General features: G+C 36.7%; 1 protein-coding gene across 1 annotated transcript; it reads right to left on the reverse strand.

Annotated features, from left to right (window-relative positions):
* Positions 1–709: 709 nt before the first annotated feature.
* On the reverse strand, positions 710–24,005 carry mbtps1 (membrane-bound transcription factor peptidase, site 1). The gene is made up of 23 exons (XM_067390384.1): positions 23,832–24,005; positions 18,896–19,408; positions 15,125–15,382; positions 12,124–12,342; positions 11,924–12,034; positions 11,651–11,760; positions 11,136–11,252; positions 10,890–10,957; positions 10,696–10,798; positions 9,671–9,822; positions 8,541–8,702; positions 8,059–8,203; positions 7,753–7,941; positions 5,425–5,597; positions 5,176–5,291; positions 4,899–5,055; positions 3,387–3,511; positions 3,195–3,272; positions 2,945–3,085; positions 2,670–2,801; positions 1,829–1,955; positions 1,565–1,695; positions 710–1,457 (listed from the first exon to the last, which is right to left on the reverse strand). Exons 2-23 carry the CDS (start codon positions 19,113–19,115, stop codon positions 1,246–1,248), a joined length of 3,246 nt encoding a protein of 1,081 aa, XP_067246485.1. The 5' UTR covers positions 19,116–19,408; positions 23,832–24,005; the 3' UTR covers positions 710–1,245.
* Between the last annotated feature and the right edge of the window lie 2,079 nt (positions 24,006–26,084).

The following is a 26,084-nucleotide window of genomic DNA, read 5'->3' on the forward strand; positions in this document are numbered from 1 at the left end:
ATTTCACACTGGCTCGAAGCAAAAGCGCAGGCAACTACAAGACTGCCAAGCAGACAGTGCTGATCTGATTTAGATTGAAGAGGAAGAAGAGTATTTCTTTTGTCCATTTACAACTGCATTCAATTACAGAGGTCATGATTGTGTGGGATAGTCTGAAGAATGCTTTGTATCTTGGCAGACTTGATTTGTTATATTTTTTGCAATATAATAAAATATTATGACAATCTAAAAAGGACTATTTTCTATCTGACTACATTTTAAATGTAATATATATATATATCATAATGCTTATTTAATTATAATTTAATGACAGGAGTTTGCAACATGCTAGAAAGATATACGGCAGCATGTGTATGCTTGTGTTTGGTGTAATGACGATAACTACAAAAAGATGGACCAAGTCAAATATGGCTCTCCTCCAAAAGAACATCCTGAAGTGATATTTTACTTCTGAGCAGAACAACGTAAAGGGAAACTAGCGGGCCACACAGTCAAACCGTGACAGCTTCATCCATCTTATGCACATGTATCTTATGCAAACAAAGAACAAATAGCTTCATCCATCATCGAAAGGAGCAGAAGTAAACAGAACCGTTCCATAGGCACATATACTTCTGACAGTTTACCTGAATCATCCCATGAAAAAAACAAGATAAAGACTGTCCTTGTTCTTTTCCATTCTAACCCTTATATGAAGACTGTCATCTTGGATTTATTACAAAGACAGAGGCAGGTTTGCTTGCTTTATATCGGATAAGATATATTTAAAACATTGATAATTCCACACCAACAACAGTGAAATCGTGATGGCTATTTACAAAAGATGTTAGCACACAACCGTTTTATAAAAAACACAGTCGGACAGAATACAAAAATGAGGACATGTGGAAAAGAGTCCAATATGTTGATCAAAAAAACTGAATGGCTGGTTTTGGTTGTCCAATTTGACATACAAAGCAAGGGTCAATAGTCAAATAATCATCATCAATAAATTAAAAAGGGAAACATTCCTCCATTTGGTCACTGAATTGAAAGGCATGTGTTGAATAAAGACAGGAGAGGGAACACTGATGTCCAAGCAAGGCCCTCATCTGGGTGCAGGTGGCTGGTTCATCTCAAGAATGTACAGACACAGCCCTTCAGACTCTAATAATGTCATTATCACGGGGGTTACAGCATCACACACCCACACACCACGGGGAAGACTGTTCCCCATTAGTTTGTCCAGATGTGGCATGTGGCCGATCATACGGTGGGGTTTTTGCCTGAGTGAGGGGTTTGTTGTTGCTGTTGTACAAGGTAAAGCGGCCGTTTCACTCTGGGCTTCCTGCGCTTGGGTTTGCTCTTGGCCTTGGTCAACTGCACCACAAAGAAGGAAAGCACAACCATGGCACCAAGAAACGCAAACATGGGGATGGTCTGGCCCACCTCTTGATTATAGCGGCCAGGCATTATTCCTGAGGAAAGACACAGACATGGATTACTGTCTGAATGTTAAATGCCCTTTTGTGGGTGATATCTGGTTGATTATTTCCTGAACACAAAGCAAATTTTCCTTCCTCACCTCCGGGAATGTCCCAGGCTCCACTTTCTCCAGGAGACAGGGGTCGAACCTGAGGCCGATATGGCCTTACATTAGGCAAAACAACCTTGTCCATGTCCACTGACAGTAGTTTCTGGTGCTTCCACAGATTGCTGGGAAAAAGAAAAAAAAAAAAGTCAACAAACCTGGTCAGATGTGGATATTAGAAGACAACACGTCCAAATTTAGATTGGTTTTGCACTGAGTGCAGAACCTGAGAATGGCACAGGTCTCATGTGTACTGACCTAGGAGCAGTCTCATTAAGCGGCTGGGGTTTAGCCCAAGACAGATGAGGGCATGCAGGTAGAGGACGAGGCTTGGGGTCACCCAGATGAGCCTCCAGTACTTTGGAGTAACGGTAGAGGTGATTACCTAATAATAAAAATATTTAAATAATAATAATAATAATAATAATAATAATAATAATAATAATAATAATAATAATAATAATAAATTTAGTTGATAAAAAATAAATAAAATAAAATGCTAAAATGTCTTAAAACAATAAATTAAACAAAATAATGAATTACAAAAATAAAAATATTAAATGCATAAATGAATTAACAAAAATAAACAAAAATATGATTAAAAACAAAAATAAAATCAATAAAATTAAATTAATTTTAATAAATGACTAATTAATTAAAATAAAATGAATTATACATAAAGGAATTAAAAAATAAATAAAAAATAAATAGAAATGATTTAGAACGATTAATTAATAAAAATGATTTTAATGACTTAAAATAAAAGTAATGAAATGTATAAATTAATTACCAAAAAAAAAACAAATCAATATAAATAAATGATAGAAGTGATTTAAAAACAATTAAAAATTAATAAAAATTAATAAATTAACTAAGTGAGAAAAATTACTAACTGAATGAAATAAAAAAAAACATTATAAAATAATGAATTAACTAAAAATAAATTAATAAAAAAAAATAAACTAAAAATATATAGATTTTACATATATATTTATATTAATTAAAACAATTCACTGAAAATTAAAAATAAATAATATATAATGAATAAAAAAATAAATAATTTAAAAGTAATGAATTATAAATAAATAAATAATATCACCTTCCAATCTCTGTGGTAATGGCCTGTCTGTGCCTGTAGGAGGAACCACTCTGTTTTTAGAGTGTGTGAGGCTGGGCGGAGTCATGGAATATGAAGTGTACTGCAGCAGAGCATCCAGCAGCCAAAAACAGTCTAAATAATGAAAAGAGATCCCAAACACATGCAAATTAAATTAACAAGTTTGAAAATTGATAGTTAGTGAGGCAAGGCTTATAGAACTATGCCTGACAGACTTGTTTGAACAAAATGTGAGCTATATATAAAATGTCCATTACCTTTCTGTCTGTGACTGTCATCAATGCAGTTGGAGTCTCCGTAGAGCGCTATACGACCTCCCCCTTCAGAGGGTGTTTGGTACAGTCCAAGCACAGGCACATTTTCCACCACTGCAGTCTCTTGTTTCAAGACTTCCAGACCTAGAAATTTGAGGTTGTCAAGAAGATTAAGAAAACGAGGGGGCATTTACCTGGTCTCCATTTATACAGCAGTGATGTAAGATGTATGATCACAGAAGGGGCTGTGTACCTTGATCCTTTAAGGTCTGAGCAATGACAATCCCATCCTCTGGAAAACGTGCAATGCTGCACCCCGAGGCATAATACACTGAAAAGCGACAAGACAGTATACATTGTTTTAATGGAGGCATGTTCATCTAGATTCGATTTCCTCAATTATTGTGTATTTAACAGGAATCTGTGCAAAGTTATAGAGTCTTACTGTCGTGATCTGCCATTGTGAAGTCTCCCTCATACAGACCGTCACTGAAAGCCATACCCCACACTGAGATCAGGTCATTCAAGGCTGGCACGTTAGCGCCCCCTGTGTCCGGCATCCACCACTGCCTGCAAATTAAGTATAATGCACATTTCAAAAGTTGTCTTGATATTTGATAAAAACATTTGCCCTGAATCAGACACTTTACTAAGAGCCCCATTTAAAAATGATTTGTCAGAGCCAATAATAGACATCACACACACTTCCAAATCCCCCAAATTACATTAGTTATGAATTAGGACACTCAAATACCTAAAAGAAAGCACACTTTTAAATTAGGACAGTAAAAACAAAGTAATTGGAAAATTAGACAAACGCATTGCTGAAATAAAAATGTCAGGTGAAATCACAATTAATCAAGTAATTAGCAAGGCAGTCTTAAAAATACATACAGTCAAACCAAAAATTACTTTTAATAGTTAAGACTGAGATCTTGCCATTTTTTAAACTGGTAAATAGTGAATATACTGTATTAATGAATGAAATGTTCAAGGTGTCTGAATATAATGTATAATAATAATAATGTGCGTATATAATATAATATAATATAATATAATATAATATAATATAATATAATATAATATAATATAATATATACACACACACACATATATACACACATAATGTGTTTACATACATATATACACATACATATATATACACATACATATATATACACATACATATATATACACATACATATATATACACATACATATATATACACATACATACATAATATATAATATATAATATATAATATATAACATACATACATACATACATACATACATACATACATACATACATACATACATACATACATACATACATACATACATACATACATACATACATACATACATACATACATACATACATACATACATACATACATACACCATTTTCACTATGGAAAAAATAAAGTAAGAATAAGGCCAAGGAAGCAGAAGCATGCAATACAGTGTACTGATTAATATATTTTAAAGAAAACCCAAAGTATACTTCACTTTTTACGTGTACGCGAGGGTCAGCATACAGTGCGTGTGACGCAAATTTTGTCATCGAAAAAGTACGCGCATCGCCAGATTTTTGTAACCATGAGTATGCGCAGGTCGCACATACGCATTTAACTTTTCTGGCAGTAATTAGTTTATCCACAAGGTGGCAACCGTGCCCTGGGGTCATTGATTTAAAAGGTAGTTGAAGAAAAACTGCATAAACAGAACAGAAAGGAACGCATGCAAGTTACAGCAACAATGGAGGCCTACATAGACGAGAGATTGTGAAACTCTAGCATGAAAGAATACAAAGATGTTTACATGGGTTGTAACACGTGGCGAGAGATTGCTCAAAACTGCACATTTGTTGAATGCCTGTGTACGTGCACAAGTCAAACAAAGTATACTCAGGGCTTAGAGACACAAGACTGCTGTGTCTTGATGTTCTCAGTACCTGGTGTTCTCATCATAGAACTTGACTTTTCTCATGACTGATGTGTTGTACCAGTCACTGAAGACGATGAGAGACAGGCCATTATCTATGTCTCTCCTCAACTTAGAAATCTCCTCTGGAAAATACTCTTCCTCGCTGTCCACCATCAGCAAGGTACCTATAAACACACAGAAACAGAGGTGACAGTTGATTTAAGCAGGTCTTATTCCATCACTACTTGTTCCACAAATCCAATTCATCTTCAAGACAGAATCCTTAATACTGAATGAACACCTACCATACTGACTGGCATCAAAGCATGTGATTGGTGCACCCAGGACCTCAACAAAGTAGCCATTGCTGCGAAGGTGCTGATACATGTCTCTAAAGTTAGTGTGAATATGATCACCATTCCTACAAAACATGAGAAAAACAATTTAATCTACAAAATTATACTAATCCTACACTGTACAGATTCTCTTCCACAATGCAAGGTATTTTTTAACAACTGATTGAATGTGAATTATATTTGGCGGTTGTGGCTCACCAGTCAAGTGGATCGTTCTTCATGCGCAGGTTGTCGCGGGGGAAGTAGCCAGGCGGGTAGCGCAAGTTGTGGTACTGATCCCACAGAATCCTCTTACTACGTGGAGGAGTGGGGACAATCTTTACCTTCACTGGTAGCTTCACTGTGGAGGTCATCTCACCACCTATTGCTGACTGGATGCACACACACGTGGAAAACAGACAACAGCAGGTCATGATGTGGAATTATACTACTTGGAGCCAAAATTAAAGGTTTTTAGAAATCTTCAAGACAACAAGAACAAGATGTTAAGTATATTGTACACCACCAGACGATATTGATCTGTATATTCTAAGCGCATACTGTCATCTGCTGCTTTAAATGCTCAAACTCTTTAAAGCAGGATGAATTCTGATTGGCTGTCAATATTTTCATTGTTCCAAAAATATTGTTTCTCTGTGCCGTTATCGTTGGTTGGTTGGAATCTGCTATTGTTTTATATTTAGATTATTTATATATATTGTTATATATTTAGGAAAATATCTTTATCATTAAAGGTCCCGTTCTTCGTGATCCCATGTTTCAAAGTTTAGTTAGTGTGTAATGTTGTTAGAGTATGAATAAAATCTGTAAAATTTTAAAGCTCAAAGTTCAATGCCAAGCGAGATATTTTATTTAACAGAAGTCGCCTACATCGAACGGCCAGTTTGGACTACATCCCTCTACTTCCTTCTTTAATGACGTCACTAAAACAGTTTTTACGCCCACAGGAATACACAAAAAAGGGGGCGTGGTCTTGTTGCGCTCCCACGGAGAAGAGCAAGAATTGCGTTTGTAGAGTGTGTATGTCGTCGAAACGCTGTTATTTTCATCCCGCAGTCCAATCACCTTTGTTTGGCCTTCCCAGGGACGCTGTACTTAGAGATCAATGGTTACAATTTATGTTTAACTCGGTTCCCGAAAATTATAATTGTGGTATCCTTACTGCAATAGTTAATGTTGGACTGCAGTGCACATAATGGCCACAAGAGGGGATTATGTTTATGTATGTGGCTGTTTTCCGTATGAGGTACTCTTCTGAGTGAGTGCTAACGTTGTACATTTTCTGTCGCTGCTTGTGGAGATTAAAGAGTTCGGTCTCTCGCGAAATTATTGTCTTTTGTGTTCATTCGGCACAACACCACAATAATCCACATGTAAAACTATGTGCAGCACACGTTATGGTAAGAGGCGTGACCTTTCCGGGCAAGGAGCGCTAAGCTGCTGTCGAATCACAACACAGGAACCGCTGGCACAACCAGAACTCGTTACGTATTTCTGAAGGAGGGACTTCATAGAACAAGGAAGTCATCAGCCCGTTTTTATGACAGTGGAAACAGCGGTATACAGATAAGTAAATTATGTGAAAAATACAGTGTTTTTTTACATGCGAAACATGAGCACATGTTATATTGCACACTATAAACACAATCAAAGCTTAAAAAAAAAACACGAAAAACGGGACCTTTAAAGTGTTCGTCCTTGGTGTGAATGGGCTTTAACTCTTTCCTTGCCAACATTTATAAAAAATAAAAAAAAAAATAAAAAAAAATTGTTGCCAGCCAGCACCAGCATTTTTGATCATTTTAACAAAACTTTCATGGCACATGAATATTTTGTTGTGTGAATACCTGAACATGCAATAATATCAAAAGAAGCTTTCTGCTTTTAAAGAAATTTTATTTTATCTTCATGCATTCTTTTTTCTTAACACTTGAATGTGGTTAAATTTCATTTAAAAAAAGCAAAATTCTGAACAAAAGGCGAACAAAAGGCTCACGATTCTGTCGAAGACTATGTCCGGATCGGATTCAGATTGATAATCAAAGATTAAGCAGATCGAGTCCAACACCCCTATAGCTTGCACAGTTCTATACCACTTCATGGGTTCAACATTTCATTCAGGAATGTCAGGCAGTTTTGATTTACATGCTGTTTAATGTTTGATGGTCACATTAGATTACATGTGTGTAAGCAATGCTTCTATCGCTCATTTCTACTTCTTTGCTTGTTTTTTGGATCTGGAGATTCTGTACTCTTTTAGGAGATGCATAATAGCGCCCCCTAACCGTGTAACAATGAAAACACAGATTGCCAGAAAGCTCTGTCAATGGCGGGGAAGCTTTGTCATTAATGACAGAAAAGTCCATCAATGGCGGGGAAAGAGTTCTTCTAAGAAGCTCTTAAAAGTGTAAAGTACCCAAACATTCATAAACCAATCAAAATAATTTGAGTCAACACACTTTCAAATAAAATTAAAACTGCATGTACTACTATACTGGAGATATCAGGGACAGTACTGTTACTCACGTCATTCTCTGCTGGCGAGGCCACTGTAACCATGACATGACCCTGAGCGATGCCTTCCCATGATGCAGCTTTCTTGGCCACAGATATGGAAACAGCAAGGTAACCGGCCCAGGGCCAGAGCACAGGTGAGTAAGATACCGCCACATCTACATAATCACCATTCTGAGGAAGGTAGGGCTGCCAAATGGGCTGTGAACATAAAACAGCGATTCTTCAAAGGGGCCAAGAATATTTGAAATTACAATTTAATGTTTAAAACATCATATCAGTTTACAATAAATTGTCAGTCTCTTTATTATTGCCTACCTTGTCCACAATCCTTCCAGTCACGCCCATACCATTAAGAATGGTCACGTTGACAATTGTCGGCATGCTACCGTAGTAAATGGGCTGTGAGCAGTAGGGCCACATGTACGGGCACTCGGTCAGATCTATGTAGCTCGGACTCAGGCTAAACAATAAAAACACCATTAGAAATTCATTAGAGGATGATGACCTCACTGAGAGCCATTGCAAGATAATGAACCAGATCAAATCTACACTCTAACCAGGCTGGAATGTAATTAAATCCGAACGAGGGTGTGATGGAGATGCTGGTTACCTTTTAAATGGATCCAATTTGGCATACATGAATAAGAAACTGAGCATTTTATGTGAGCAGAAAGCTAGAGAAAGATGCTTCCCCTCTTTTGTAAGTCGCTTTGGATAAAAGCATCTGCTAAATACGTCAATGCAAATGTAAAGGCAAAGAGAGGAAAGCAATATTTGTGCATGTGCGAGAGACATGCCTGGCTTGTGGCTTGTAACTGTTAAGGATCTGGTAGGCTCTGAGTAAATCGAGTTTGCCATGGCCCTGCTCAAACATGTTGACTCCTGGCAGCCTGCGTGCTGAGGCGATCAGGGCCTGCTTCATACTGGCCGGGTTCACCAACTCTCTGTTCAGCACAGTGCTGGAAAGACAAAAAACAAATAAACATGTTTCAGTTAAATGGATGTGGCTTGATGGAATATCATTTCAGTGCAACAGCAGGCTGAAGACTGGAAGACAGATTTAAAAGAAACACTGAGTCACATGGTGACTCAGAGGCCATAAAGCAAAGAGGTGGATGGGGTCAAGTTCCTATGAGAGACTAATACAAATGAGAGCAATATATATGAAAGAGATAGAAAGGAAAGGAACTGAAGGAGGTAAAATGAAAACAGTATAGAGTGGAAACACCAACAAATTAGGTTAGCCATCGCAGACCGAGAGGATGAACTACATCAAAAATACAGCAAAAGAAAGAGGATGTCATTCAATTCCCGGAGGAAAGTAAGATTGATTCTGTCAATTCATTTGTCTCTCGTTTTTTCTTTTTTTGCAGGCTGAATTTCCTATTTATTTTCCCCCCATAGGGCCACAGTAACAAAAAACAATTATGAAGAAAACCATAGGTTTAAAGAACCAATTTATTTTGTTCTACTTCATATCAGATGTAATAAAGAGTAGTGTGTTTATAGTACAAGTACTATATATAGTACTTAAAGTACAGGTGAGCCTACTATCAATCACTATCTGTGCCCTGATAAAGTAGCAAACATAGGCCTTATGATGAAACCCTATTTTGAAAATGGATTATGAAAATGGATATAAATCATGTCAAGGCCTAAAAATTGGATACCGCTAGTACAGGTGTTGAGTATACATACACTGTTGATCAAAAGTTTAGGGTCAAATTTTTATTATTTAAAAAAAAAAAAAATCAATACTTTTCTTTAACAAGGACACATTAAATTGATCAAAAATAACAGTAAACATTTAATTTTTAACAACAAAACAAAAAAACTGTAGTCAGGAAGAGAGTTTGTGAATATTAAATGCAAAGATTAATGCACAATATTTTAGTTTTTATACTGTTTTTGTTCATCCGTGTCTCACCTGGCCAGCAGTGTGACAGCTCCAGCCACTACAGGTGATGCAACACTAGTGCCAGAGAGAGAACGACAGCCCTCCTTCAGTCCTGAACCACGCACACCAGAGCCATACGTCACGATGTCAGGCTTCACCCTGCCATAGCCACCTGGCAGCTCCTGATCAACAGATAGCACAGGAAGCGAAACAGTGTTTCAACTGAGCTGACAAGACAGACTAACAGATACTGTGATGAGTGGGAATAAGAGCAGTATATGTGCCTGAATGAACACCGAGTCAAAATTCTAGTCATACATGGCCAGCAATGGTGTACTTACTTATATGGCTCCGGTGATGTGTTAAACCCCACATTAGTATTTCACTCTTACTAGCCTGACCTGCTCATTTTGTGGGATTTGAACATGTCATTTTGATAAAAATAAAACATTATAATGTTTTTAAATGCACTGATTTATTCAGCCTTTCCTAAAGACATATACAAAGACTTTCTAATTAGACAACCTTTCCTAGTCTCATGACTTGAGAGATTTAAACTTCAGTATAAAACAAGCCAGTAATTAATCGATTTTTTCCAAGTCCTTGCATGCCATTTTTCTAAAAAACATTTAATATATTTAGGTAAATATTGCCACTTGTTTTAATAGTGTATCTAAAATAATAAAAAAAATGGATTAGATATTCATCTTTGCGTTAATGAATAAAAACCGAGTGAAAATATGCCTTTTAATTTTAACTACACTATTTAAAAGTAGGCCAAATCAACTATACAACTATATTGTAAATCTTCAAAGTCAAAATTCTCTCAAAAGGTGGAACGGAGGATTTTTGAAGTGTATGAAGTGTAATCTCTTTAATTTACTCTCCTTCCTAAAGGGGAGACATCCAGGAATCTCCAGCTTTGTCTAGAAGGAGGTGTCTGTCTACCTATTTTAGGTCAGATCAAAACACACAGACATGTTCTCACTGGCCTCTTAATGCAGCTGCACAGGAAAAAATGCAGTAATGTAATGTCAGCACAAGAAGGAACTCACCCATGTTGTCATGCCCCGGGATGAGAACCTGGCAATATTGTCCTCAAAATCAATCCCTCCAACACCAATAACATCCATCTGATCTGCTGGATTGTTCAGAGTTCTGGAAGAAGGGGGGGGGGGGGAGAATTGGGGGGGGGGGTCAATACATTGGCCAAATCTAATATAATTTGTCCTTGATTTACTCAACTCACCCGTAGAGAGGGCCATCATTGCCAATAGCAGATACCATAATCACCTTGTTGGCTGTGAGTTCCCAAACCTTGTTAAACACAGAATAAAAGTCATGCTTTTATTACAGGACTACACTGTAGAGAACATAAACCATGTTTAATGTACAGGCCAAAAGACACAGCACCTTCATTAAAATTGCTTGAAATGTTTCTCATTTGTGGGTCGCTTTGAACAAAAGCATCTGCTGAATGTCAATCTGCCCATACCTTGTCAACAAATGGATGGTCCATAAAGTCTGGTCCCCCTATACTGAGATTTAAGACATCTATCTTCTTCAAGATGGCATAGTTAAAGGCATCTAAAAACCAAGAGGTGTAGGACACCTAAGAAGAAAGAAATGAAAAATAACGTATGCATATGTGGAAGTGTGTAAAATCTTCTTAAATACATTATAAAATATAGAAATTGAAAACTGATGCCCATGTTATAGGACTGGTCAATATAGCAAAAAACATGTAATATATAAATAAGCAATAATGCATTTTTTTAAGCATAAGTCTCTTATGCTTAATATTTTTTTCAGGATCTTTGATGAATAGAAAGTTCAAAAGAACAGCATTTTTTTTTTTAAATAGAAAACTTTTATTACATTATAAATGTCTTCACTTTCACTTTAAATCAATTTAATGCATTTTTTGCTGGATAAAAGTATTACTTTCTTTCATTAATGACTTTTGAAAGTGGTTGCATATATAGGGAAATGGGGATTAATGTTTGCTACCTGGTTATTAGTAAAAACTCTGAAGATATGAAGCTCAGAATCAGGAGCGAAGCCCTGGCACTCTCTCATGCTGGCGATAACCCCAGCCACAAAGGTACCATGACCCAACCCTGAAGAAAGAATGTGAAACAGACAAAAGATAAAAGACTGATGCATGCATTTAATCTGAGCAGTTCATCTCGGTTGATACATTCAACTTCACTCAATAACAAACTATTATTAATTAGACATGTTTAAACTTGTTTCATGACATACACTGAGAACTTGTCTTACCATCATCCAGTGTTTTCTCATTGGTCCAATTGGTTCTTTCCTTAACATTCTTAAAGTGAGGGTGCTTCTCACTCAACCCAGTGTCAAATACTGCTACCTTCACCCCAGAGCCTGTATATGAACACAAACAGAAATGCAGGCTTTAACACAAACCTGATCTTCAAAAAGAGTAGAACATTAATTACGGTAGAGAATCTTACCGGTGTGTCCCATCTGCCAGAGCACATCTGCTTGCAGTATCTGAGCGACATGTCTGGGAATGGCCCGTAGGAGACGGCGACTGGAGTGTCTTCCTGTGGCATGCCAGAATCCAGAGCCCAGAGACAGACTGGTCCTCCTAAGCGGCCTAGATGACTGCCAAGACTGCCACTTCTGCACCCAGCGTGTGTCATTGCACGGGGACACCCCATCAGTGCCCGCTGAAAGAGAAAAGGAATGAGAAATTATTCTCAATGAATTATACTTCATCCCATTTGATCATTTTATTTGTGCCAAGGATATACTGCAGTATAAATGGTAGAGAAGAACCTCTACTGGCATTCTTGCCATCCCATAGAATATGTCAAAGTCACTCAGCCCTGAGGAGGAGGATTATTAAAAGTGCTTCCTTCAAATCCCGTCTTTCAATTTCTCTTGATTGATCATGCAATTTATCACTCTTTCAGGCCATTCCCCATTTAATCTTCATTTATAAGTGCACACATTTATTTCTCATAACTCAATAGCACTTTTATGCTATCCACTGTAGACACAATCACCCCAGAACTCAAAAAAAATGCCCCTATAATCATGAATACTTCAAACATTACAATAAACCAGGGCTCAATAACGACTTTAGAAATTCAGCTTTGTATCTCTACTAGTGTTGTCAAAAGTACCGACTTCGGTGCCAGGTCAGTACTGAAATTTTTAAAATGTGATGCTTTGAGCGCTGTTGAGCATATTTGTAAACACCTCTGGTTAGCCTTTGTGTTCAGGCGCTCAACATATATGTCTGTAATTGGCTACAATGATACAATGAACCAAACAGAAGCGTTTTGAATGCAGAAGCGGGAGCGTTTGAAAGCAGGCGTGTATCTGTGTAAGCGTTTGGTGAAGAGTGTCATTGATATCTATTTTGTTTTTGAAGCGTTGAAGCTGTTTTTGAAGCGTTGATCATTATAGCCAATCACAGACGTATCTGTTGAATCCGTGAACACAATGGCCGATAAGGGGTGTTTACGAATCCGCTCAAAGCGATACATTTTTAAAATTTCAGTACCAACTTGGTACCGAAGTCAGTACTTTTGACAACACTAATCTCCCCTGCTAATATTTAATAAAGATAATATACACTTTTAGCAACATATGTCAGAATGAAATATTTTTTTTAGATTTATTTATTTATATTTTTCACAATTACTTTTCATACATTTCATTAACTTTTGTAAACGTACAAAAACATTCAAATGAATAATCGGAGGTTTTTAAAGATAGTATAGAATAATTTGTCAATTTTCAACCCATTCTAACTGATTCTAAGACCACCTAGATAATTTAACCTTGACGACATGTTTAAAATCAACCAAATTCTACAATGCCCAAAAGTGACAGTTCTATCAACAGGCCTAAAACTCTCTCACACTTACCCGAAGTCATTGGACTATCCTTATTGTTAAACCCTGTAAATCGAGGCAAATATCACCAAAACTTGCACAGTATCAGATTCTAGATTTGTCGAACACCAACCTAACCACACAGTATCAACATTTACACCTTGATTAGCATTTTTATTGGCCCTTTGAATACCTTCTGGCGAGACCAGAGATGAGTAGTCTGTGCTTTCAGGAATATTCAAATAACAGATAACAACAGTGATCACCTTAACTCTTCTGTGTAAAAGAGTCCTCATAAAGGTTTAAATCATAAAAAAACCTCTCGTAAAGTGTTGGTGCAGCAGTTGGAAAGGAATCGTAGGCGTTTAAGCATGGCTGAGTTGCAGGGCCAACCACTTTGACCAGCTCTGACATGTCAGTCTTCCTCTCTGGCTGATTACTGCTCATTAATTCCCCCTAGAGCTATACAGACAAGACTAGTGCATATACTATAATTATATAACATTTCAATCCCCCACTCGTGCTCTTGTAGAGCTGACCCAGACATCATTTAAATGATAATTACTTGCATATATGCTCTCAAACCGTGACCAGGGGTTATTCTTAGAGAAAGAGACCAAGCTAATAGCAGTTAATGATGTATTTTTGTTCTTATTACAGAAACCAAAGTGCCTCAAAGCCGTAGTCTGCTGTGAAAGAGTGAGATAAGCTAGCATGAAGGGGTGCAGACTGGTGAAGCCAGACTGAGCAGCTCCTTGAGTGTTATTCCAGAAACTAAATCAAAATAAATTTAAATCAATTATAAAAATAAATTTCAGTTATGTCAGACGTTACTCCAGTCTTCAGTGTCACACAATCCTTCATAAGTCATTCTAACATGCCGATTTGGTGCTCAAGAATCATTATCAACCACTTTGATAAACAGAAAATAAAAAAAATCTGCATTTATCTGAAATATAATGTGTCTTTACTGTCACTTTTGATTAATGTAATGCATCTATGCTGAATAAAAGTATTAATTTCTTTAAAAAAAAAAAAAAAAAAAAATTGAACAGTACAAACTTTTTGGGGGGTTGATTGATGCTGCAAAATCTTATGTGTAAGCATAAGCATTATACAGAAGCCATGCAGCTTGTTATTATGCTGTTAAAGGAAGACTGACAGTATTATTACACAGGAGCGGTGCTATTAAACCGTAATCACTCTCCCAGAGTTTCTCAACACTGACGGCAGATTTGCATGGAGGTGTGATTTCTTTTTGTATTCTAGTGGTGGAAAACTCAGTGTGCAAAGACAGAACATTCTTTCACCTCAAACACTTCTGAAAGCCATTTCCTCCACCCCATGCAGTAAATAAACATTTCCTATTTGGTTCACCCCCTGCTGATGACTTTCCTCCCTGCAGTCACCCCAGAGAGCTGGGAAAGAACAAATTGCATGTAACCTCTGTGATAGTGCACAGCACTGCAGGGTTCAAGTGTGACTTATAAATACAGAACAATACAATACCGTGTACTAAGACTACTGCATTTTAGTAAAATAATGATAGCATTATTATGCTCATCTTCTGAATGTCAGTGTTATGAGGGTACACAGTACTACTTACAGTCAGTCATTTTGAGGCTGCGGAGCACCATGCGCTGGGGCGTCACTCGTTTGATATAGGGGTGGTCCTGTAGGGTGAGAAGGCTGCTGCGGACGTCCTGCCGGATCTCAACCACCTCAAAGTCACTGGGGTAATCGCTAGCAGGATTGTCCCTCCGTACGATGCGCCAGTTCACCGCATCCACATCTCGCAGGGCGCTGCTGATGAAATCACTGCGCGCTTTGGCTGTGAAGTATCCGTTAAATGCAACAATGTACTCTAGAAGAGAGAATAAAAGATACTGTAAAATCCCACAGGATAAATTACATGAACTAGTCGGTACTGAAATTTTACAAATGTGATGATACCACCATCTCCCCCTAGCATTTTGAATGCTGTTGAGCAGATTCTTAAACATCTCTGATTGGCCATTGTGTTCACGTGCTCAACAGATATGTCTGTGATTGGCTACAATGATCAATGCTTCAAAAACTTGTAAATAGACATCTGTGACGCTCTTCACCAGCGAATCTGTATCCCTATATATCCGCTAATAGATGCTCCGCTGATAGACACCTGCTTTCAAACACTCCCGTGTGTAGCTGTGTAAGCCCTCAGTGAACAGCGTCACAAATGTATATTTACAACATGTTTTTGAAGCGTTGCTCATCGTAGGACATCTGTTCAGCATGTGAACACAATAGCCAATCAGAGGTGTTTAAGAATCCGCTGAACAGCCCTCAAAATGCTAGGGGAGATGCTTGTATGGTTATATTTTTTAAATTTCAGTACCGACTTAGTACTTTTGACAACCCTAATATGTATTTACTGAGAAAACCTTTCAATTTCAGCAAGGTTTACAATTCACTTGAGGTCTTGGTTCTGCATCTATTTTGGCAACTCATCATTCAAATGGATCCAACCTTGCATCAACAACCACAATAGAGCCTTTAACAGAAATAACAGCTGCTGAGTGAAACTTTAGGCCAGGGCGGGTATAGAGAAACACCCATATTCTTTCTTTGCTAAACAAACCTGAACAGAGACACTTTCAGAATGCTTTGAAATGTGGCCGCCCTCCAGAGTGCTTGACACAACAAAGCCCACAATACATAAGGGAATGCAATACAAGAATGCAGACAGACTACATTAAAGAGATAGTTCACCCAAAAATGAAAATTCTGTCATCATTTACTCACCCTAAAATTGTTCCAAAGCTGTATAAATTTCTTTGTTCTGTTGAACACAAAGGAAGATATTTTGAAGAAAGTTCATAACCAGGCTGCTTTGGGGCACCACTGGCTTCCATAGTAGAAAAAAAAAAAATAGTCAATGGTGCCCCAGTTTTCCACATTCTTCAAAATATCTTCCTTTGTGTTCAACAGAACAAAGAAATCTATACAGGTTTGGAAGATCCTGAGGGTGAGTAAATGATGACAGAATTTTCATTTTTAGGTGAATTTTCCCTTTAAGGGTTTAGTGACTTTGAGGACAGCAGAGAGAAACAAACGCAAATAAAAAGATACAATTAAAGTTAGCTTGAAATTAAAAGTCATCTCTTTTCTAAATGCATGTTATTGATCTTATTGTAAAAAGTAATCCAAGCATATTACATTTTTTAAAACATTTTTGATCTAGTAATTCTTAAATCAAAACACCATAACTCAAACTTCCAGTAAAAATAAATTACAGACTTTGTCATTTTGTCTGCTTAAACCCCGCCCTTTTGTCTTTAGTCACCACCAAGCTCGCATTCAGCTGATCTGCCCCCATCCAATCAACAACTGCAGTGCTTCCCACAGGTTTGAAATATACTTGTGGTGGTAGCCGGGCGAAAAATCCTCCTATTACCCACGGCACAAAAATGGTCTACTACATGTGACAAACAAATAATGTGTGATTTTTAACATTATTTTTATTTATTGAAATTAATTTTAATTTCATAGCATATTACATTTAAATACATACTAATACTATGCATTATTATGCATTGTAAATTATGCTAAATTACAGGATTTAAATGGTTCACCTTTTCCTATGTTCTCCTTGCTGTCATATAGTGTTTCTCTCAGTGAATGGGACACAGATTTTACTAGTAAAATTTATAAAATTAATAATATATGTGTCAAATAATGTTCTTAGTCTTTTTTCCTGTGGGGGAGACTACAATAATTTACTATGAATTAAATGGAAATCAAATTAAATACAATTTATTGTGTAACCAAAATACCAATAATGCCCAAAAGAAAAAGAATAAACTTAGCATGTGACTTTTAATTATAAACAAGCCTGAAATACACAGGTACTCTTATTTTGAAATGTCTGTACTATTGCAGGCTGATCCTTCAGATTCTTACAATCATCTAAAACATTTTATATAAAGGCCATGAAGTAGACTTTGTAATAACTCATCAACTTGAGTTCATTAGCAATTGCTTGGCATAAATCTGCGCTTTTCACTGATTGAGAATCACTTTGAAGCAGTCAGAACGTGTAGAACGTGCAACAGTGCCGCCTAGTGACTTTGCAAAATGCAGCGCCTGTGGGAATGCCAGCGGGAGTATCTTGCATGGATATAAAAGTATTAGAGGATAAAAAATAATAAAAGCAAAAATGTGTCTCCAAATATACTTGGGCAGCCGTTATTATATGTGGGCGGCCCGCCCAAGTAAAGTATATGTGTATAAAACAAAGTCTCCGCTTTACATTTTTTTCAGTTTCATTAATCTGTTTCAATCAATCTTCCAGTAAAAATGACAGACTTCTCTTGACTGATGTATGCCAGACTTCTCCAATCATTTCGTCTGCTTAAACCCTGCCCCTTTCTTACAACACCAGCAAGCTTGCGTTCCGCAGATCTGCCTCCATCCAACCAACAACTGTATAAAAAGTCCACCATGGCACACCCCACATTTTTTCCTTTTCATTAATCTATTTCACTCAAATGTATGTCAAAATACAACAGAAAAAATACATGATATTTTGTATTGTACAAAGTAAAATCAGCATCCTGAAACAAAAACCAGAATGAAGATAGAAATTAATGCACTGTAGTCAGATAAGGAGAGAATGTGCTTTGTTCAAAACTTAATTAAAAGTGGAGCTATTGCCACATAAAATATCTTTGCCAATCCCACAATTCATAGCTTTGGGTGAGAGAAGTGGGAATGAATTAAACATTAGAGGATGGCACAAAGGGTGCATTCACAGAGCAGTAATCAGGCCACTATAAATAACGTGTTACGTTCTGGTCTTGTATACCCACATCCACACCACACCCAATGTAGTGAAATGTGTGCCCTTTGAAAACAACGCTGGATTCAGATTAAGTCTTAGGAATGTATTGCCAACACTCTGGGCTGGACGCCAGCAAACACACAGAGCGGAGGGCACGATCCAGCCAATGAATGGACAGAGTCCTAACAGAGAGCTGCGGCACAGTGGAGTACATTACACCAGCACTGTTTGACCTGAAGCGTTCACGTTTTGTCCTGCCCTAAATTAAAACGAGAAGTGCAACAGCTGCTTTAAACCCTCAATAAACTCGATAAACTGGTTGATAACGGATTTTCAGTGCAATAAAATGTCATTATCACCACTAAAAACTAAATTACGGCAATAAATGGTGTACTAAAAAACACAATGTCTTCAACATATTGTAGCTTATGAAGAATTCAGCATTCGCCTCATGGTCAATACCCTTAAAACAAATCTTAGACACATTAATTTCTACTTGTTTTGCTACAGACACAACAAGTCAAGTTTTATTCAGTGCAAAATGACATGACTTACCATGCTTGACAACTTTGGTAGAAAAGTCGACTTTCAGCATGACCTGCGAGCAGTTTGGGCTCAAGAGTGCATCAGCATTCAGATGAGGATGAAACGGAGTTGAGAATGGTCCACCGTTTTCCTCTGTGCCCACCAAAGGCAATCGACCCCCTAAGGCAGCCACAAGCAAGCACAGCCGTACAATCATGGTCCCTGTGGTCCGTTTCCAGTTATTACCCATCTACAGATACAGGTGTCTTCAAAGGTAACAAACGTGTATGGGTATTTGCAGTTTATGAAATAGTTTAGGTCCAGAACGCAGAGAAGCCTGAATAACACATGGCTTAGGTATTCATTTCTTTCTTCGTTTTCTCTCCATTGTGTGTTTGTGGTGCAGTGGAGGTGATCAGTGTGGCAGTCTGAGGATGAGGAGCGGGGCCATCTTCATGAAAGGGTAAAACACTACAGAAGATCAGGAGGGGTGTTCATCTGGTGATGGGCTTCCTCACAATGGCCATAGGTTTACTATTCATCCTGTAGAGAGGAGACAACAAAATAGTTACGTTTAGCTAGTTGCTGGAAAACAAATATCAAAGCTCAACATTCAGCCAATAGTTATTCATCTCAATGAGGAGCTTACAAAGTAAACAGTTATTTTAAACTGTTATAATATTTTACAATATTACTGTTTTACTTTATTTCTGCTCAAACACAGCCTTGGTGAGACTTTTGAACAGTAGTGTAGACACAAAAGGACCATTCGTTTTAAAATCAAGTGTGGTCCAACAGTCTGTTTTAAGACACCGACAGACGCCAACCAACAGCAACATACGCATTCATCAGGTTTTGTCGGATCAGTGTTACCTCCGTCTGTGGCCGCTCATGTAGTTTGAGTGCTGCTGTCGTTAAAGGGTTATTTCACCCAAAAATTAAATTTCTGTCATTATGTACTCACCCTCATGATGTTCCACACCCGTAATAATGAGCCGGCATTCGGACATAAACAAGGAAGCCTGCACTACATATGACAATGGTTCAAATTGTTGAATAAACTCGTTATTTGTGTTGTTTTTGTGCACAAAATGTATTCTCATCACTTCATAACATTAAGGTTGAACCACTGTAGTCATGTTGACTATTTTAACCATGTTACCTTTCTCAAAAGGTGCAATGACGTTGCTGCCTATGTGTGGATCAGATACCCTTGGATTTCATCAAAAAATATCTTTATTTGTGTTCTGAAGATGAACGAAGGTCTTACGGGTGTGGAACGACACAAGGGCGAGTAATTAATGACAGAAATTTCATTTAGAATTATACTTGTAATCTACCACAAAGTGTTAGCCTCAGGATCCTTCGTGAGGGACATTTCCTTGAGAACACGGTCCCCCACCCACAGGCACGCTTCCAGAGGCTTCATTTCCCACTTACTTCAGGCTGTAAATGCCAAGAAGTGGGCTTAACTCTGATGGGCTGAGCTATTATGCAACTCAATATGCACACCATATGGTTCTTTACTACAGACCAGACCATCCTTGCAAGTCACAGATACACAAAGATGACTGTAAAGACTTAAGTACTAACTTGTGTTAACATAAGAAAAAAAAAAAGCTCACCAAATTATTAAAACATAGCTTACATACAGATACCATCTGGGAGCAAAAAAAAAAAAAAAAAAAAAAAAAAGTTACTGGCACTGCTGTATTTATGTGCTTATTAAAGTTGTCATTCAATGAAAATTCCTGGTATTTATTTTGTAAATTATAGATGTTGTAAACAATTAATTCCTGCATGTTTTTTTTTATATTAAAAAAAATTGACCTCGTAATATTTAATACAAATATCACAATCCAACTGGTGAATATGACAGACTTCTCTCTGGTGACTTATGCAGGACTTCTCCAATAAATCCTGCCCCAACAAGCTTGCGTTCATCTGCCTCCACTTTTGAGTGCAACACACATCTCAACCCAATTACTACCAGTCCTCGCCCTACATTTCACAGTCTGTGATGACGCCTTTCCACAGTCATTAACATGGTAAAACAAAAGCAATGTACATTTCAAATTTGTTATATCACCTTACTTGGCATTAAATTGCATAAACTAGTTAATGCTGCTTCGTTGTATTTCTAATACAACTGACCAAGTTAATCAAACTCAATATTTTTTTCCTCTCTTTGAAAATCTTAACTTTTTTTTTTTTTGCTATTGGAGCAAATGGGAATTCGGAACTCAAAGAATAAATGTGTTGCAGTTTCTTTTCACCACTGTAGAAGTTTACCCAACTTTCACTTCTGAGAACCCCAGGAAAAAGATCCAAAGAGAAGGAATCACAACCTTAAAAAGGTGGCCAGTGCAAACAAGCAAAACGGATGTGAATGTTTTGTCCACAGAATCAATGTTTACTTTAATTCTGTTTGTAGAAAAGCACAATCTAGGATGTTAGTAATAATTCACCCCGCAAAAAAATCTGTCATCATTTACTCATCCTGTTTGACTGCTTTCTTCTGTGGAACTCAAAAGATGGTTTTAGGCAGAATGAATAGTGCATGTGCATTAAGCTGTCATTCTGTGTAACGTCTCCCTTTTGTGAGTAAATGACAGAATTTTCATTTTGGGTGGATCCTCTTCATAAACGAACAACAAAAGCAATACCAAAAATTTTTTGGCCAGCCTGGTTTCACACAGATGCGGTTTGGATTAAGCCAGGGTTAGGCCTTTGTTCAATTAGGACATTTGAGTAGCTTTTATAAACATGCCTTAGGAAAAGACATTACTGTGTGCATCTTGAGATAAAACAATGGCTCTGACATACACTGTCCAACCCCCTCAAAAAAGTTGCTGTTTGGATTTTAATAGGCAAATACTTAATCTATGAATGGATAATTTTTACAGTGATTATTATGTTTCTAGCAAGTTACATGTTTGGCAATGGTTCTTTTAACCCTTAAAGATGGAGTGTGTAGCTTTTCATTTCTTGGAAATAAATGTTGTGATGTTATTTTCATCAAGAGGTGCATCAATTTTTGGTCAAGATCTTGTATTGATAATGCAAGAGTCGAGCACTCTGTAAAGTCTACTCCAGCACATCCCAAAGACTTTCAATGAAAATAAGGTCTGGACTCAGAGGTGCCAATTCATGTGTGAAAATTATTCTTCATGCTCTCTGAAACATACTTTCACAATTTTAACCCTGGTGAACCTTGAAATTGTCACCCTGGAATATGGCCATGATGTGTCTTCCTACATGGTTGTTTAAGAAATTAAAAGTTACACACTCCCATTTTTAAAGGGTTAGTTCACCCGAAAATTTAAATTATGTCATTAATTACTCAACCTCATGTTGTTCTACACCCATAAGTTCATCTTTGTTCATCTTCCGAACACAAATTAAGATATTTTGATTAAATCTGATGGCCTCTATAGACAGCAACGCCAATGAAAATATCAAGTAAACATCTCATAAAAACATATTTAAAACAGTTCATGTGAGTTCAGTGGTTCTACCTTAATATTATAAAGCAATGAGAATACTTTTTGTGCTCCAAAAAAACAAAACAATATCATGACTTTCAACAATATAGTGATGGGCGATTTCAAAACACTGCTTCGGAGCTTTACGAATCGAATCAGTGATTCGGATCTCCTATCAAACGGCTAAACTGATGAAATCACATGACTTTGGCACTCTGAATCACTGATTTGATTTGTAAAGCTCTGAAGCAGTGTTTTAAAATCAGCCCTATATTGTTGAAAAGTCGTTATTTTGGGTTTTTTTGGTGCACAAAAAGTATTCTCGTCGCTTTATAATATTAATATTGAACCACTGAACTCACATGAACTGATTTAAGTATGTTTTTGTACATTAATGGATCTTGATAGAGGAAATGTCATTGCTGTCTATAGTGGCCTCACTGAGCCATCGGATTTAATCAAAAATATCTTAATTTGTGTTCCGAAGATAAACTGAGGTTTTACAGGTGTGGAACGACATGAGGGTGAGTAATAAATGACATCATTTTCATTTTTGGGTGAACTAACCCTTTAAGGGTTAAAATAACTGTTGCCAAACATAACATGCTAGAATTAATAATCACTGTAATAATGATCCATTCATAGATTAAGTATTTGCCTATTAAAATCCAAACAGCGACTATTTTTATGGCCAGGCAGTGTAATTTGTCAGTGCAAGTTGCTTTCAGTTAAGACAGCTCAAACATGCATTTTAGTCTGGGATTAGGTTTAAGCCTTGTCTGTGAAACCGGACATTCATGGATTTCCTCGAGTAAAAGGGCAGAAGTCACTTATTCCAGCCTGTGGCCAATAAGATATTGCCTACAAAAGCCATTGTTTTATTGCTATTAGTCAAGAAAAGCATTAGCCTTTTAACAAATTACAAAATAAATGTCATAATCAAATAGTAACCAATGTGATAACCAGCTCTGCCCTTTTGTAAAATAACAAAAAATAATAAAAATCCACTAGACTTTTGAACAAAGCCTTAGCATTGACAGCATTCTGTACTGGATGCAATGTTCATATTGGAAGTAAAAAACGAACATAAGGAGTCAGTATTTGGACTGACAGGTTTGGTTCTGTACTGATCACAACACTTTGTCTGCTGGATAGATCTGAAAACATTTAATCTCTTACTTTCAACAATACACTGCACACTAACTAATGACAATAACACTAGCACGTCTTGCCAGCTATAATATCAACAAAACATCAATTTAAGTAGCGTGAAGCAGTTTGTCAGAATGCCCCGTTATTCACTATCCTCTCTTGTAAAAAGAGCTTCAAAGATCATGTTTTTGTCGCTAAATAAGACAAACATGTGGCCTCGCCACCATCCTGCTACAAGCTAACAGCTAGCTTAGCAAGGCATGAGCATAAGAGTTCCCAGACATGACCAACAACCCCATATTATACTTATATGTGATATGTATACTTACTATCTGCAAAGATGATGCAGAAAATGATTAACTCCTGGAATATGTCGTCTGAAATATTTCGTGTCTTGGCTTTAGTACATATTAGACCTGTACACAAGCTAATGGCGCAAGCTGTTAGACTGTAACGTGAGAAACTGGTATTAAACACAACAACCAGTAGCCAATTATCGATCGCTGCGTCACGTCTCGACTCGGGAGGGATAAGCGTTCAGCCAACAGAAAATGTTTATATCTTTACGCTTCAATGTGATTGGTTATTACGATACCTATAATAAAGTGCTTCAGAAGCAAGCGTGTTAAAGGTACACGGAGTGATTTCCCCTCACTCAAAAAGTTTTACCCCCACCGAGAGGAGCAGATACATTAGCATGAATTGAAGAATCCAGTCATAGCCTAATAGTGGAACTAGCGGGATATAGCTTATAGATAGAGTCACTGGTCTAATTCGGTGTTTGTTATCAGCAAGCAATGTTATGTCTAAAAGACGTCTAATAGCCGTCAAAACACAGCCCTGACGTCTAAGCTGAAACGAGGCTAAATTTGGGCTGAAAATAATTGCTAAAGGATTCTTTTCACTTAAATATAACAGGTTCTCATAAATGACAATCCATTCCAACAAATTAAATATAAAGGTTTTATTTAGAAAAAGAACTCAAGATAATACAAAATGAAAAAGAAATAAAATGTTACAAATACAATACAAATATATTATATATATATATATATATATATATATATATATATATATATATATATATATATATATATATATATATATATATATATTAAATATGAAACATTTTACAACTTTACAAAAAAATGACAAAAAAAGTTCAATAAAAAAGGTTAACAAAACAATCTGATTAATTGTTGGTTTTATTTCCATGGCATTCTTTAACTCTGGTAAGTTCAACTGCCAAATAAGAAAAAAAAAAAAAAATCCATGAGAAAAGCACTGTTGACATAAGGGAGTCATTCTCTTTTGTTTGGATGCACACTAGGGCTGAGACTATATTATTTATATCAATATAACCTGATGTCACATTAAAATAATTTATTCAACCAGTTATTAAAAAATAAATAAATAAATATACATTGTGTATCACCATTCAACCTAAAAACAGAAATAAGTTGTCTGGTCAATGTTTGCACACACACACACATACAAAGCAGTGCTCTCAAAAGCCTCCTTCATATTGAATTTCGACATGAAGAACTTTTTTAAAATCCTAAAATATAATACAATTTAAGGTGGTTAACAGTTGCAGACAAAGATTGACATTTAAAAAATGACCAGTAAAGGAATTTTTTTTAAATTTCTGATTTGTGTTGTGACCACATGAAAGTACATTTCTGATCTTTTGCTACGTTATGAACCATCCAGACCTCTCATGTTATCTGAGGCAGGTCTGCTTTCTATCCCTACAGTCAAAACTATGGTGAAGCAGCCTTCAGTCTTTATGTACCATATATCTGGAACAAACTGCCAGAAAACTGCAGGTCTGTTGCAATTGATGTCGGAAAAAAAAACCCATCAAATTGACGTACATTTTTTGACGTCAATTTGACGTCCACACACTGATGTCCAATTGATGTTGAAAATAAAACATCAAATTGACGTAAATTTTTTTATGTCAATTTGACGTCCACACACTGATGTCCAACTGATGTCGAAAAAAACCCCATCAAATTGACATCAATTTGACATCCATACACTGATGTCCAATTGATGTCGAAAATAAAACATCAAAATTAACGTACATTTTTTGACGTCAATTTGATGTCCTCACACTGATGTCGAAAAAAAACCATCAATTTGATGTTGTATTTTCGACATCAATTGGACATCAGTGTGTGGACATCAAATTGACATAAAAAAATTGACGTTAATTTGATGTTTTATTTTCTACATCAACTGGACATCAGTGTGTGGACGTCAAATTGACAAAAACGTTTACGTCAATTTGATGTTTTATTTTCAACATCAATTGGACATCAGTGTGTGGACGTCAAATTTAGGTAAAAAAAATTGTCAATTTGATATTCTATTTTCGACATCAATTGGACATCAGTGTGTGGACATCAAATTGACATAAAAAAATTGACGTTAATTTGATGTTTTATTTTCTACATCAACTGGACATCAGTGTGTGGATGTCAAATTGACGTCAAAAAATGTGACTTCAATTTGATGTCCACACACTGATGTCCAACTGATGTAGAAAAAACCCCCATCAAATTGACGTCAATTTG

The sequence above is a fragment of the Chanodichthys erythropterus genome, chromosome 7 (genome assembly GCF_024489055.1).
Source record: "Chanodichthys erythropterus isolate Z2021 chromosome 7, ASM2448905v1, whole genome shotgun sequence".
Classification (NCBI taxonomy): domain Eukaryota; kingdom Metazoa; phylum Chordata; class Actinopteri; order Cypriniformes; family Xenocyprididae; genus Chanodichthys; species Chanodichthys erythropterus.